The sequence below is a fragment of the Danio rerio genome, chromosome 23, assembly GCF_052040795.2.
Source record: "Danio rerio strain M-AB ecotype USA chromosome 23, GRCz13ab, whole genome shotgun sequence".
NCBI classification, from domain to species: Eukaryota; Metazoa; Chordata; class Actinopteri; order Cypriniformes; family Danionidae; genus Danio; species Danio rerio.
Genome location: NC_141043.1, coordinates 31562025 through 31576303, shown reverse-complemented (window position 1 = coordinate 31576303; position 14279 = coordinate 31562025). Strand labels below are relative to the sequence as shown.

Sequence of the window (14279 nt, the reverse complement as noted above, 5' to 3'; positions counted from 1 at the left end):
ACTCAGGATGAAGAATAGAGCTTTTAATACTTGGACCCCACAGCATGTGTCAAGTTAGTTTCCATGGACCTCCATCAGTATATTTTTTCTTAACATATAAATGATATTTGCTCCTGTTAGTGCAAATGTGTAAGGCATACATTGAAACAACTCTAGAGGACACAGTGGGCTCATTTTATGCATTTATTTATGTAGCAATTTACGTTCTGATTAGCTGCTGAGAGGCTGCATCAGCAGTTGGGTAATAACCGCACGTGTCTGAACACCCGCGGTTCAACGTCTCAGTCCTTCACTTCGCAAATCCGTGTGTTCCTCTCCAAAAATACCACAAAAGTTGCCTAAAAATGTCCCCGTTCTGAAAATCCCTGCACGTCTGCGATTTCACTAAATCCGTATTTCATGTTCTCCCCCTCCCCTAAATTAAAGTTTCCATTTGCAAAGCTAGTGAGGTCACACATTAGCAACAGAGGACAATCAACTTTTCCCCCTCTTCTTTACACACACAAAATTGCCCTCTGCTTCTTTTTTTTCGTTTGTTTGTTTTTAAACAGCCAGAGAAGAACAAAAAAGATTAAACATAATAAACTCCCAAACCTTTTGTACAGAGAAACCAAACTAAATGGAGAAAATGTCTTTTATATTAGTCCGCAGATATCCTCTGTGTTTCCTCTCTCGAGCTCTGTAATTTTAATAGGGAAGTGAGACACACACATATACCAAATACAGTTCGGTGTGTCAATGAGAGGCTCTGTGTGTAGTAGGCAATGTCAACGCATCTCTTGTCACTCCGTCCGTTTCTTTGTTTTATGTGGATTAGACGTAGGTCTTGGCCGTATGTATGATAGTGTGAATATGCATGTGTGTCATAAGTTAACGACGTGTAAGTCTACATCTGTGTGTGGGGTTAGGAGAGTCTTTAGGCCAGTCCGAAGCCTTCAGAACATTCCTGAATGGCCAGCAGCAGCATGTGTCTTAACTTCTCGTAGCTCTCGTACGCTGGGAGGTCCAACTGGTTAAAGCTGCAATCAGAGACAAACAGAGGTCAAATGTGCACAAAAATCCTATCCAATTACAACCAGTTTTCAGTGAAGGGCCTCCTACTTTTTATTTAGCAGCACTAGCTACAGAAGTAATTTCTCCATTGATATATATTTTTTTTAATTTAAAGGACACTTATGATGAAAATGAACTTGTGCAAGCTGCTTAGACACAACTGTGTGTAGGTATAGTGTATATATAAACACTTTAAGTCTCTCTTTTTTAATTTCTGACGTTAAAAATAGGATCCAAATCCCTCCCTTTTTGAGGCAGACCACAAAGTGAAGTAGGAATGCGGTTTTTCACCCCCACCAAATTGATTGACAGCCGCGTATTATATTGTCTCCATAGTAACATAGGAAGTTCTCACTGTGGTCAGGGAGATCTGCTTTGTTCTTGTCTGTCACTGTGCTGCTTATGCGTGAGATGCAGCCGAAGAAGGCTAACATTACACCCATCAGAGAATTAGTGAGCAAACACTATGGCTCTGACATGCACATGAGAATTGTAGGCGGGGAGAACTAGGTCGTTTGCATTAAAGGCACAGGCAACAAAAACAACTGCAATGTCCTAAAAGCTCAAATTTCCAACATACAGAAAGGTAAAATAAATAATCTGATGGGTATTTTGAGCTAAAAATTTAAAAGCACATTCTGGAGACACAAATGACTAATCTTAAACATTGAAAAAGCAGTAAAATAGGTGCCCTTTAAAAAAATTGTTTGAAAGAATTATATTCCATGCGCCAGAGCAACCAAGCTATGAGAACAAAATCACAATATAACATTTGTAAATAACTTTAGGGGTTTTTACTTTTGTGTACTATACATTTTTTACCCACTATCGTGCAGCCCTATTTGTTATTTTGCAAGATAATAGTATTCAGCTTAAAATGCAATTAAAATGCTTAGCTAGCATTATTAGGCAAGTTAGATTAATTAGGCAAGTCATTGGAAAACAGTGGTTTGTTTGAATATTATTAGGAGGCTAATAATATTCACTTGTGGAGTTTTTACAACTATTATTTCAGCCAAACAAAAACAAATACTTCAAGAAGTTAAATATATTGAGAAATGTCTTTACTCTGTTAAAATCACAAAAAAAAGAACTTAAATGTCACAGGAAGGCTAATAATTGGTCTTCATTTGTGTGTATGTATATATAGTATAATTGTGCCTATATAGCGCTTTACAGGAGTGGGTGGCGCTAAATCTCTATTAGACCTGCTTTGCTCAGTGTGACTAATTGGAGGAATTAAATTTTTTTTTTATAATTTGTATTAGCAAAGTAAAGGCATATATGTGTTCACTAAAGGCACATAATTATTTAACCAGGTCTTTCTTCAAAGGTCCCGTGAAATACTTTGAAATATGCATTACTATTCCATGTCTTATATAATCTCGGCCGAAACACAAATCGAGGGCAGAACTGTGTAGCTCCTCCCCTTTTAAAAAAAACAGCCAATAGAGTTTTGTTTTGTCACTGCTCAGCCAGTGAGAGTGGTTGAGCTAAAGTGCATCAAATGAAAAGCAAAAGCGAAGCCACTTGAAGAGGGCAGGACAGGTCAGATACTAGAGAACATTTGATTGGTTATGATTTGATGAGAAACTGAAGTCTTGAAATTAAATAAAACCTGTTACCGAACCTGACCTGTTTTTATCTTCTAAACGTGAATTTTGTTACTGTTCTGGAGCACACTAGCTTATGGACATCTTAAAGACTAACAACACTGATACTGACATCTAAAAAACTTTATATACATTTCATGGGACCTTTAAAGATTTCCTGTGGAGAAAGCGAATGAGGTTTTGACCTCCGCAACCTGACTGTTGCACACTACACATCATGCATTATGAAACTTCTAAATGCGTTACATGTAAACACTTGAATTGTTTGTTTTAAAAGGCACATCATTAATATATGAGCATTTACCAAGTGTGCGCAGAGGGCAGGCGGTCAGTGGAGCGGTCATCTCGGTGGATCTGGAACTTCTGAATGCCGTTCATTCCCTCCAGTGCAGCAAAGCCCTGCAGTGGCACCTTGGAAGTGCCCGTAACAAACTGCAGAAATTTGGCCCTGTCAGCCTGGTCGAAGGATCGTAAAGCACGCCAGAACCACTGGATCTGCAGAGAAGGGATAACAGAAAATTAAAGCCCGCTAGAGAATAGCCAGATGTTTTGGTATTAAGATATTAGGGTCACCGAAACCGCAACATTACACTTAATTACTGATCTGAAATTTGATCTGCGTCAGAGGAAACATGATCACCACCATTGTAAAAACAGGCATAATACATACAGACGGAGTAAATAGTAAAACCACTTGTATAAAATTCACACAACACAAACCTTTGATACACGCAATTCTACTAAATGTGAAAAAGACAGAGGAAGTGCTGTGGCATTAATGATGCCTTTATAAAGCTTCATTCAGTAATTTGGTATTGTCAGCCTACTGCCTAAAAGCAAAATATACAGTATTCATTGTGTAGAGGATGTTTACAAACACAATATCGCTGTTAGCTTAATACTCTTCAATTGTTTATTTTGGAGCATACTGAGAACAGGAACTCCCACAAAGTTGAGCATATGTTAGGCAATCTGTTTAGCTTTGTTTATGGAGTGACTGCGTGGTATAACAATATCAGTAAAACTTCAGAGTAGCAAGCATTGAAAACTAAACAGCTAAAAGAGAGAGAAAAAAATCATGTTAATACATTTTACCTTTAAAAAAAAAATAATAATTAATACAAGTGTCATTATGGCAAAATAGCAAAAAGTGATCTACTTAGTTAACAAAAAAATGGTAACACTGACATGTGTGGTGCAGTTTATACATGAAACTTTTTTGCTTTTACTTCTGATCATGAATTTAAGTTTTAAAATTCCTGAGTTTTCATTTGTGATTATCTCAATAATGTAAGAGAATCCTACATATGTCAGACCCATTTTATGAAATAAATAAAAAACTAGAAAAAGAGCGATGCTAACTTCTGACTAGGGTTAGGCAACTAATTGTAAAGTAATTAAAATAGACATTGAGAACCTATACATTTTTTCCAGCCCAATTTTTTCAATTACGTCACCGCACTCTGTTAATTTTTTACTTATTATATTTATTATATAATTCTGATATTGTACTTCTGCCAAGTGTACGCATACAGTCTGCCACAGCCTTCGCATACCTGCACACATAAAAAATGTAACTACACGTCACAACGACACGCAATACAAGCTTTGTGACTGGTCAGTTTGATAGAGTTGACGAGGGTGGGCGGCACGGAGAGCCATGTTTTAGGCTATGTGTGTCTTCATTTTGATTTGTTCAGCATTGATGTTCAGTAATTAATCACAGATGACCAAATAATGCACCCTTCATTCAGAAATCTCTCACTTGTTATATTTGAACATATTCACTGTATTAAACCTGTCAGTGAACTAAGAGGGCAAAAACATTAAATAAATAAATAAATAAAATAATCGTTCACTAATCGTAAGAGTTAAAATGTTCAACTAATCGAGATTTTAATTTTAGGCCAAATCACCCAGCCCTACTTCTGAGTTGGCATACAAAAGCTATCAACCCTATCCTTTTCCTTGCCTGATAACGTGGAATTTCTTTCACTACTATTGAAGCAAAGATCATAAAACCTTCAGAATGATGTGCCAAGATGAAGACAACAGTAATTAAAAAATAAACAATTAAATATTTTATTTCATGTCATCCTATTGTGTGTGTACACACCTGAATAGAACTGGACTGATATTTATGGTATTCAGTATTGGCCTTGAGGTCGTCGATGTCAATGGTGGGCAGGCCGGAGATGAGCAGCTCCAGCTCTTGCTCAGTGAAGATGGAGATCAGTCTCTTGGGGATGATCTCATAAAAGCCCTCCAGGAAGGCAGCCAGCTGTTTACGGATTGCACCTGAGAAACAGAGATGTTTCAGCTTCCTGACATACTCTTTAAGCTTTCCCTTCCTCTGGAGCAGTGACGTTTATTGGAGTGTGCACTCACCTGTCATCTTCATCTGGCAGACCAGATGCACATATTCCTTCTTATTCTCTTCTGTGACAAGAATGTTGGCACCGTTGGCCTTCAGATCTCTCACTTCACACACGCCAAACTCTTGGACCTGTGAATATAACATGAGGAGGAGATTATCACACATCTCTTAATATGAAAATGTTAGAAGGAAACTCATATTGTAATTCATATTTATTAAGTAATTTATATTTTTGTGTAATTTAGGGCTGGCCGATACAGCAAAAAAGATTACCATGGTATAATTCATTCATGTCGTTCGGTATCGATCACTTTTCAGTATTATTTAACAATCAATTTATAAAGTCCAGCAGATTTTTTAAATGCACAAATAAAGTAAAGCTTCATACTGATTTTTTTTAAAGTTATTGACAATGGTGCATCATCAAGTTTTTTTTATCAAATGTTTACTGGAGCAAAGGTGAAAATAGCATTGATGGCAAAAGGTCTGGTTAAACAAGTAAACCAACCAATTACTGTTTGCTTTGTCATGTTTAGTAATGTAAAAAAACGAATATTGTTTTGCAACCAATAAATTATTCATGCAAAAATATCATATGCTTTTGACTCCAAAGACTTCTTTGGATATCTTCAGCTCCGGAAAAATTTCTATCAAAACATTAAAAATAGGACACTGATGGAGATACAAAAAAAAGAGTGCTCTAGTTAAATTATTCTCCTTGGCTTATGTGACTGAACCAATGTCAAAAACTATAACTTTAGGTGCTTTCATTTTAATTTATGTTGATGAGCAACAAGATATAAGCTAAAGTCTGCGCTTTCATTTCGAATGGTGACACACACAGACATAGTCACCAAATATAAATCAGATGTAAGACTTTCTCATACTTAGCAGTTGGCTTATGAATTATAGACTTTACATTATAGAGAAAAAAAAAAAACAGATAAACCAAGACTGGTGTTCGGTCAATGTTCCTAACGGATAAACAGCTCACGTTAATAGTTAGCATGCTTTCACTTTCATATTTTACATGAAACGCACATTTACCTGTAGGAATGACATCCCGCCCTACTCTTAATTCTCTCTTCATATAGCCATATATGCCTATTACATATCCATAATACACTGTGATATAGTCTGGCTCGGATCGTATTGCTCTTTCACTACAATCGACATGCTCCAGAGTTTGTTTCAATCAAGCAGAGACCACCTCATTCAGGTGATTGGACAAATTGTTGTGGCTGATCAGATTGTTGTATACACATATGCCAAATAAACCGCGCTAACTGGGGAAACGCGCCAGGTTTCGAAACAAAAGTCTAGGTGTAAAAGCACCCTAAATTATATAAATAACTAATAGAACTACAGGGGGATTCATCTCTGTAGATTAAAGAAAGATGGGAGAAAGAAAGTGGTATCATCTTAAATGAGCATTGGCTAAACATATGTAAATTACAATGAGCTACTTAAAGTTCTTCGTATTGGAGAGAATTTTGCTGGAAAGATATTATTAGTTTTTTCTTTACTCCAAAACAGAAATAGTCATTCATGGGAACGGATCACAGGACGCTAACCAATTTCACATATTTTGGGGATGTCCTAAAATTTGAAGATTTTGGAAAGGGATACATACAGTAGCAGTACAGTAACTGATGCTATGAATTGTATCTCTCTGCATTAAAAACTTAAATAAAAAAAAAAAAATGTAATTTGCTGTAAAAACCAAAAAGTTGGTTAATTCTAATAAGTGCTCATTGTCAATGTTGTACACATGACTGTTTTCTTGCACTAGGCATCATGTTATTTTTGTTTATGGGCAGACCATTAAAAAAAACTCAAATAAATCAAGTAACATTTCACCTGGAAATCTGCAGAATTCAATAAAATTACGCATTTATAACTCCTAAATAACTTCTCATGCCATTTAAACTACATTTAGCCAACACTCCATGGGCAAGATACCCGAGGCTGAGACTAGAGCAGGACGACCTGTCACTCAGTAGATTACAGCCGTTAACAATGGTCCAATGATGCAATCAATTCCCAATGAACAGATTCACCAAACAAATCTTTCCTATGCAAGAAACTCAACCCAGGAGGAAAAGATCATCATGACCTAAAAGTCATGCTAAGTTTAATACTAGAATAACACAATAAGTAGGTGTAATTGGTATGAAAATGCAGCCTATACCTCTGTGCTGAATGTCAGCTCATAGCCCAGAGTCGACACATCGTTCTCCAACAAATAAACCAGACCTTGGAAAAAGGGATAGTCTTCGCTTTCCATGTCTGTATACCTGTTACACACACGAAAAAAACCTCATTCTTTATATATATTACACGTGTATAAAATTTAATGAGGCTATTGGCAATAATCTCCACTGGTACCTAACGCTCTTGCCCAGGATGTGCTTGTAGAAGCTGCGTGTAAAGTAACACTCTAATAGCCTGTTGTCGTAGACTGCTTTGGCCACCACACGTCCCACAAACTTGAAGTAGCTGAGATGGTTGGGGTTGCAGTGGGAGGAGGGGTTGATGGTATAGGTGACCCGATCGCCGGGGGAGGTGCGAAACAGGGCATACATGGGGTTGAACATTTCTCTGGAGATGATCATGTACCACTCTCTTAACAGCCCGCCTGCATCCTGACCCTCCTCTCCTTCAAATACTATATACCTGTAGAGAAAGATCATCGGATTGAAAAAGGGAACAAACGAATGTCCTGCTGTTGCCGTTATCTGTGAAATAAGGGCATGCCTATGTGAAAATGTCAAAAAGAGAAAGCATGAGATTTACAGTCTGTTCTTCATGTCTTCTGGGCTCTTGCGGTGCAGCTCTCTGTAAGAATCTTCAAAGACGTGATCTCTCCTCACATGGACGGCCATATCCTCTTTCCTCAAGCCTTCATCCAGACGCTCCAGCTCCTGACGGAAATACCTATAAAAGATACACTTATTAGATAAAACGCAACACAAAAAAATGCTAATAATAAAGAAAAATATGGATAGTTGTGGGTTAAAAGACCAGGAGAGAGTGGAGGAAATACAAAATCTCTAAATAAAATAATAATAATGATACTTTTAAAAATATTGGAAACTTTGACCGCTCCCAAATAACTTCATACATCAGGGCTCGAAATTAACCTTTTCGCTTGGTAGCACTGGTGCTCCTAACTTCAAAAATGTAGGCACACCAGCCAAAATTAAATCGCACCCACCAAAATGATGAGCCCTGTTGCTACAAGTTTTATCTTAACAGATTTACTGGATGCACTGCTTGAAGTAAATGAGATGAACTGAGCTAACAATAATAACTGTGCTGTTCTCACGGGTGGTATCTGATATTGCACAGATGATATTGACATATCTTATTATTTGCATACATCATCTTAATAGCAGTAACGGCTGAAAAGGCTGAAAGGTGGGGCAAGCATTGCAGGATTTGTTTACAGCAGCCAGCTGACATGACAACAGTTTTAAACCATTCCTGAGTGCAGCATTTGGCGTTTTTTTGGTGCAAAGTTGCATTCTGCGTGAATGTCTCCTAAATACGCACATGCAGTGAAAACTGGTCACACTGCAACAATTTTATGGACACACTAATGCTCCCAAATAGATTTTGAGGTCACATAGATAAAATATTAAACAAAATTTCAGGCACATTTTGGTCACAATTTCGAGCCATGTAAAATAAATGCAAATCATGAAAATATATTTGAATTATTATACATTTTCTTGAACCAATCGCCTGGATTGAGCACGCCGTTGTTAATATTAGGAGGACATAAATATATTTACATTTTTTTTGGAGTCAAACACTTTGGACAACTCTTGAGCAAAATATACGACCTCATAAAAACACAATTAAGACTTTTTAATACTTTTTAAGGGCCTTCCTTTAAATTAATTTAAAATAATTTTATCATAATAGATTTATCAACTTTTAGTACTTTTTAAGACCCCGCGGACACAACGATAATGCTCAATTTATTAAATTATCATTAGTATTAAAGCAAAAAAAAAAAAATCAATGTAATACAAAAATACCAATAGTATTTTTGTAGTAATTAAATTTATTTTCAATATAATGTTTTTGGCACTAATGGAGAATCTTTAAATTAGTTTCTCAATATTTAGTAGTAATATTGTTAAAAATATATATTTATTTATTTTGCAATTGTATTTATTTTATCATTTAGCATCATTTTTATATAATTCTTTATGCTTTAGGGGTAAAATATAACATAATAGGCATGTTAACGAGAGCGAGAGAGAGCATAATATCCACTTATTATTAGCTGTCAGTCAGTGCCTGCTCTTTTTTTTTCCAGGTCATTGCATCTTTGCCATGCACTGTGTAAATCCAGACAATCGGATTTGAGTCACTTTTAAAAGATGATGTAATCCGGTCATCAAAAAATTTGGATATAGTCACAAAATCACAATTGACCATCAGTGTAATGCAGCCAAAGCAATGTCATGGTGAGAAAACAGCAGAAAGAAAAAAAAAAGCATCATACTTGCGCTTGACGTCAAAGTCCAAGATGCGAATGTAGTCAACCAAAACAGCGAAAGGCCCGTCTGCCAGGTGAGTGGTGGATTGACGCAGGATCTGATTCAGCACTGTGCGGTGGGTCTCTGTTAAAGTTGGAAAGGGAGTTCACATGGAGGACAGCCTACATCAGTATTCATCACATACTGTCTGAACCTCCATGAGGGACCGGCAACAGCTTGCGTTTGATTGACTCACCTGCGAAACGGAGGAACTTCTGTGTATCTGGAGGCAGGTTGGAAGAGATGTGCATAGAGGAAGGCTCTCTGGAAAAGAAGGGGTCCAGAGAGGAGGGGGTAGCGGGTGTGAGAGGGGCGGGTGACAGGGGTGGAGGCTCATCCTTGATGTGTGACAGCTGGCTCTCCCGAGTGTCCCGAACTGGTGGTTTGCTTTCCCGCTCTGTTGCATGCACCAAGAAAAAGGCCTCCACTGCAGGCTGCAGCACTACAGGAATACAGAGAGATTTGTAAAATATGAAGCAGCTCCTTTGATTCCAAAACATCCCTTATAAATAATAAAAAAATACCTAGAACTGCATGTTGGTCATGAGACTCTTCAAGCTCTTTCAGACATTCTCCAAGCATGTCCCACAGCTCATCCAAAAGCAGCTGCTCACTTAACAGCGGCAGGTCAGGCAAACGCTCCTCCTGCTCCTGCTGACTGCTGCTCTCCTCACCTGCTCGCGCACAAAACCACATATAAAACAGTTATTTCAGACAACGACTTTCCTCAGGGTGCATAAATGGAGCACAAAGCATATAATCCATGAATAATTGTTAAAAGACATGTAGAAAAACTTGGCCAAGAAGAAGACAAAAAAAGAAGATGACAAAAAAAAAGCTGAAGGACAAAAACAGAAAACAAATAATATGAAAAAAGACAGATGAAGATGAAAAAGACAAAGATGAAGACACAAAAGAAGACGATAAAAAAGTAGACAAAAAAAACAAACAAGAAAAAAAGACAAAGACAAACTAGATCAAAAATAAGATGAAGACAAAAAGACAATGAAAAAAGTAGACAAAAATTCTGAAAATAGATGAAAAAAACTAAGAAAAAGAGGATGAGAAAAGACAAATACAACAAAAAAGACGAAGATGAAAAAGTAGACAAAACTAATAAAAGAAGATAAAGATAAACAAGATGAAAAAGACAAAAAAGAAAGATGAAGAAAAAAAGACAATAGAAAAGTAGAGAAGAGATGAAAAAGTGATGAAAGTCAGAAAGATGATGAAGACACCAAAGTCAAAAAAGACTAAGTTGAAGACAAAAAGAAGATGAAACGGTAGACAAAAACAAAGTGGACAAAAAAGACGGCGATGAAAGTAGACAAAAGGCTTTGAAAAAAGGACAAAGACAAACAAGATGAAAAACAAGACAAAAAAAAAAAAGATGTAGACAAAAAAGACGAAAAACTAGATGAAAGACAGAGAAAGATGATGAAGACGACAAAGACAAAAGACTAAGATGAAACAAAAAAGACGACGATGAAAAAGTAGACAAAAGATGATGTAAAAAGTAGACAAAAATGACAAAGTAGATGAAAAAAGAAAGAAAAAGATGAAGAAAAATACAAAGACGACCAATAAGATGAAGATGAAAAAAAGATGATGATAAAAAAGTAGACAAAAAAAAGATTAAGAAAAAATGACAAGGGAAAAGACGAAGAAAAACAAGACCAAAAAAAGACTAAGACAAAGATAAAGACAAAAAAGAAAAGACGAAGAAAAAAGGCGAAGACAAAAAAAATTAATAAAGACAAAAAGAAGATGATGAAATGGTAGACAAAAACAAAACAAAAAAAAACAAAAAAATAAGAAAGATAGCGGCGATGAAAGTAGGCAAAAGACTAAGAAAAAAGGACAAAGAAAAGATGAAGACGAACAATATAAAAAAATAAGACAAAAGACAGATGTAGACAAAAAAGACGATGAAAAAAGTAGACAAAAAGTACAGACTAAAAAAAAAGAAAGATGAAGACGAACAAGGGGAAAAATATGACGAAAAACAAAGATAAAGACAAAAAAGAAGTTGATAAAACAGTAGACAAAGACAAAAAAAGTAGACAAAAAAACAAATTAAGACAACGGCGAAGAACAAAAAGACAAAGATGAAGACAAAAAAGATGAAGACGAAAAATATGGCGAAAAAGAAGACTGCGATAAAGTTAAAAAACAAACAAAAGAACACAAAGATGAAGAAAAGACGATGAAAAATACAACAAAAAAAGATTAAAAAAAGACGACGAATGTAGCACATTTAAAAATAGATTACTTTATTAACAATGTAAACAAAAATCTAGTAAAAGGGGCCAATATTACTGGATAATAATACAATTTTTTATTATTTTCTACCTTCATTTATTTGCGTTATGGCAAATCACCCATTACTTATTCCATCACATAATTCCTAAGAAATTCTTTTATTATTCTGATTTGATCTTCAAGACATTTTTTTGGAGGATATCACAATCAAATAATCATATGGACAGCATTTAATCTAATCTAAAATGTAATTATGCATTTTAATAGTCTTATTCAGCTTTTTTGTGAATAAAAATATATATTTTTTTAAATTTTCACAAAATCTTTGACTACAAATAAAAGCTGGTAGACTGTTTAAAGTAGTAAACAGAAACTATAAATTACAGCAGTTCACATATGAATAATGCACGTTACAATATGAAGTTGAATGATTCATATGGGCTAATCCAAGCCAGTGACGTTCCTATTGTTAGGTTGTCCTATATTCCCAGACACTCACCTAATGTTGGCTGGTCCTGTTCCAAAGGAGAGGGCTGATCCACATCCATGGGCGAATCATCTCTCTGAGCTGCTGGTGGCTCGGCAACAGAGTGAACCTCCGACTGAACCAGGGGAACCAAGGAACAAGATGAGATTCAGTACAAGTCCCCCCGACAGAAGAAGAGAAACAAATAGAGTGTACAATGTAGGAAGAAAGATGAAATGAGGGTAATCACAGACTACAACACGAAGCAGTGCTAGAGAGTATCATGCATCAAAACACAGAATCGGGCAGGAAAGAGAGGGCTGAGATAGAGCTTAAAGCACAGAAGCATTGACAGCCGGCCAAAAATCAAACCACACACAGACAGACAAAGCCAGAGACGAAAGAGGATCACAAAGCTGGATGCAACAATCGCATATCTCGAACACTACACTATACAGGCTGTGTGTGTGTTTAAAGCAGCACAATGCAGTGAGAAGAGAGGTGGAACACAGAGCTGCGCTTCAGAAAAGAGTAACTGCCAGGTCTAATGGCAGAATGACTTGGTTTGTCGCTGGAAAACAAGTGTGGGCTCGGTGCTTAATCTCTTTAAAAATGATATCCAGGTGGCTGATGAAAAGAATTCAGAGATGGTATTTTGTAGGATTTAAACTTTTAATCTGAACTGCAAGCAAAATGTCTCTGTATATTTGGATTAGGGATGCACTAAAATGACTAAAGCGTCTGAAAGTGTTTTTGCCAAAAACTGAAATTAAGGGTGCTTTCACATCTGTGGTTCGGTTCATTTGACCAAGACCAAGGGCAACAATTGATACATTGTAGCATTTTTCTGCCATTTTGGGTCCTTTTCACACCACACTGATTGCTTTCGTCCAACCAGTTGAAAAGAACCAAAATGCAGTCATGTGACAAAATCCACATCGCTCATTGGCCAGATGTTATTGAACGCATTTCCTAAACGGCTTTTCAATTGGTCTACGGCAGCTGAATTAGTCCAAAAATGTGAAGCACTGTTTGCAGCTGAGTCTGTTTTAGTTCAGATCATGTTCTCACCACAAATTAACCGCTCCAGGGTTCATTTAAAAGCGTACCGAGACCACCTCATCAAGGAGGCCTCGGTACGCATTTTTAGTCCGCTTTCGAGTGCGATTGCTACATTCACACCTGCCCAAACGAACCGCACCAAGAGGAAAAACGAACTCTAGAGCGATTCAACCAAACTAAAGGCAGATGTGAAAACACCCTAAAAACGCTTTGTAACAATTGTTTCTTATTTTATAAAAACAAAGTCTTTTTGTGAAACTTTAAATTGATCTCAACTTGATATAGTGGTTTTAAAAATACAAACTAATAAAATAAACACATTTTACTGACAGTAAACAAGTCCAGGGGTTTCATTTTACCAGCGCTGCCATGAGAGTAGAACAAATTTACTACATTGAAATGTCCTGTTAGCATGTTAATTTAGCAGACTTTGTTTTACAGTTGAACGTGCAGTTCAAGCATAGATAAGAAAATTTGAATAACTGGAAATTCAGTACATCCCTAATCAAGATATTAGTTGTGTAACCACGACTTGGCGATGTAAGAAATAATTTTGATGTATTAGGAAGGATTTGGTTGGTGATTTAAAATTAAGCTAATGGGTCTAACAAAGAGTTTATGTATTCTACACGTTAGCCAAGTAAAACAAGCACAAAGTGCCATATCTCTGAATCGTGTTGAATGAAATGCATGCATAGGGTGGACTAGGGCCCAATCCCATTTCTATTTTTTTACTCCTACCCCTTGGCCCTTAAAAACAGAGTGTGAAGGTAAAGGGGGTTTAAATTTACGCCTAAGAAATAGGACACCATTACAACACCCATACAGGCCATCATATGAGATTGACGATGGAGACTGCTGTAGTTATTCCAGTTCCATTATTTTATGGTAAT

At 36.5% G+C, this 14279-nt stretch overlaps 1 protein-coding gene across 41 annotated transcripts in view; it reads right to left on the bottom strand.

Moving 5' to 3' along the window:
* huwe1 (HECT, UBA and WWE domain containing E3 ubiquitin protein ligase 1) overlaps nt 1-14279 on the bottom strand; it is a 78691-nt gene continuing 64412 nt past the window's right edge. For 39 of the 41 annotated variants that reach the window (XM_087305835.1, XM_087305864.1, XM_087305847.1 and 36 more), the window contains 11 exons: nt 12358-12460; nt 10121-10270; nt 9793-10038; nt 9563-9680; nt 7840-7980; nt 7432-7719; nt 7235-7340; nt 5055-5172; nt 4783-4964; nt 2971-3161; nt 3-1019 (listed from right to left, as the gene is read on the bottom strand). In XM_087305835.1, the coding sequence (XP_087161961.1) occupies nt 917-1019; nt 2971-3161; nt 4783-4964; nt 5055-5172; nt 7235-7340; nt 7432-7719; nt 7840-7980; nt 9563-9680; nt 9793-10038; nt 10121-10270; nt 12358-12460 (1746 nt within the window). In that variant the 3' untranslated portion in view covers nt 3-916. Of the gene's footprint in view, nt 1020-2970; nt 3162-4782; nt 4965-5054; nt 5173-7234; nt 7341-7431; nt 7720-7839; nt 7981-9562; nt 9681-9792; nt 10039-10120; nt 10271-12357; nt 12461-14279 lie in introns of all 41 variants that reach the window. The other 2 variants (NM_001365655.2, NM_001365654.2) reach the window with 1 other exon arrangement.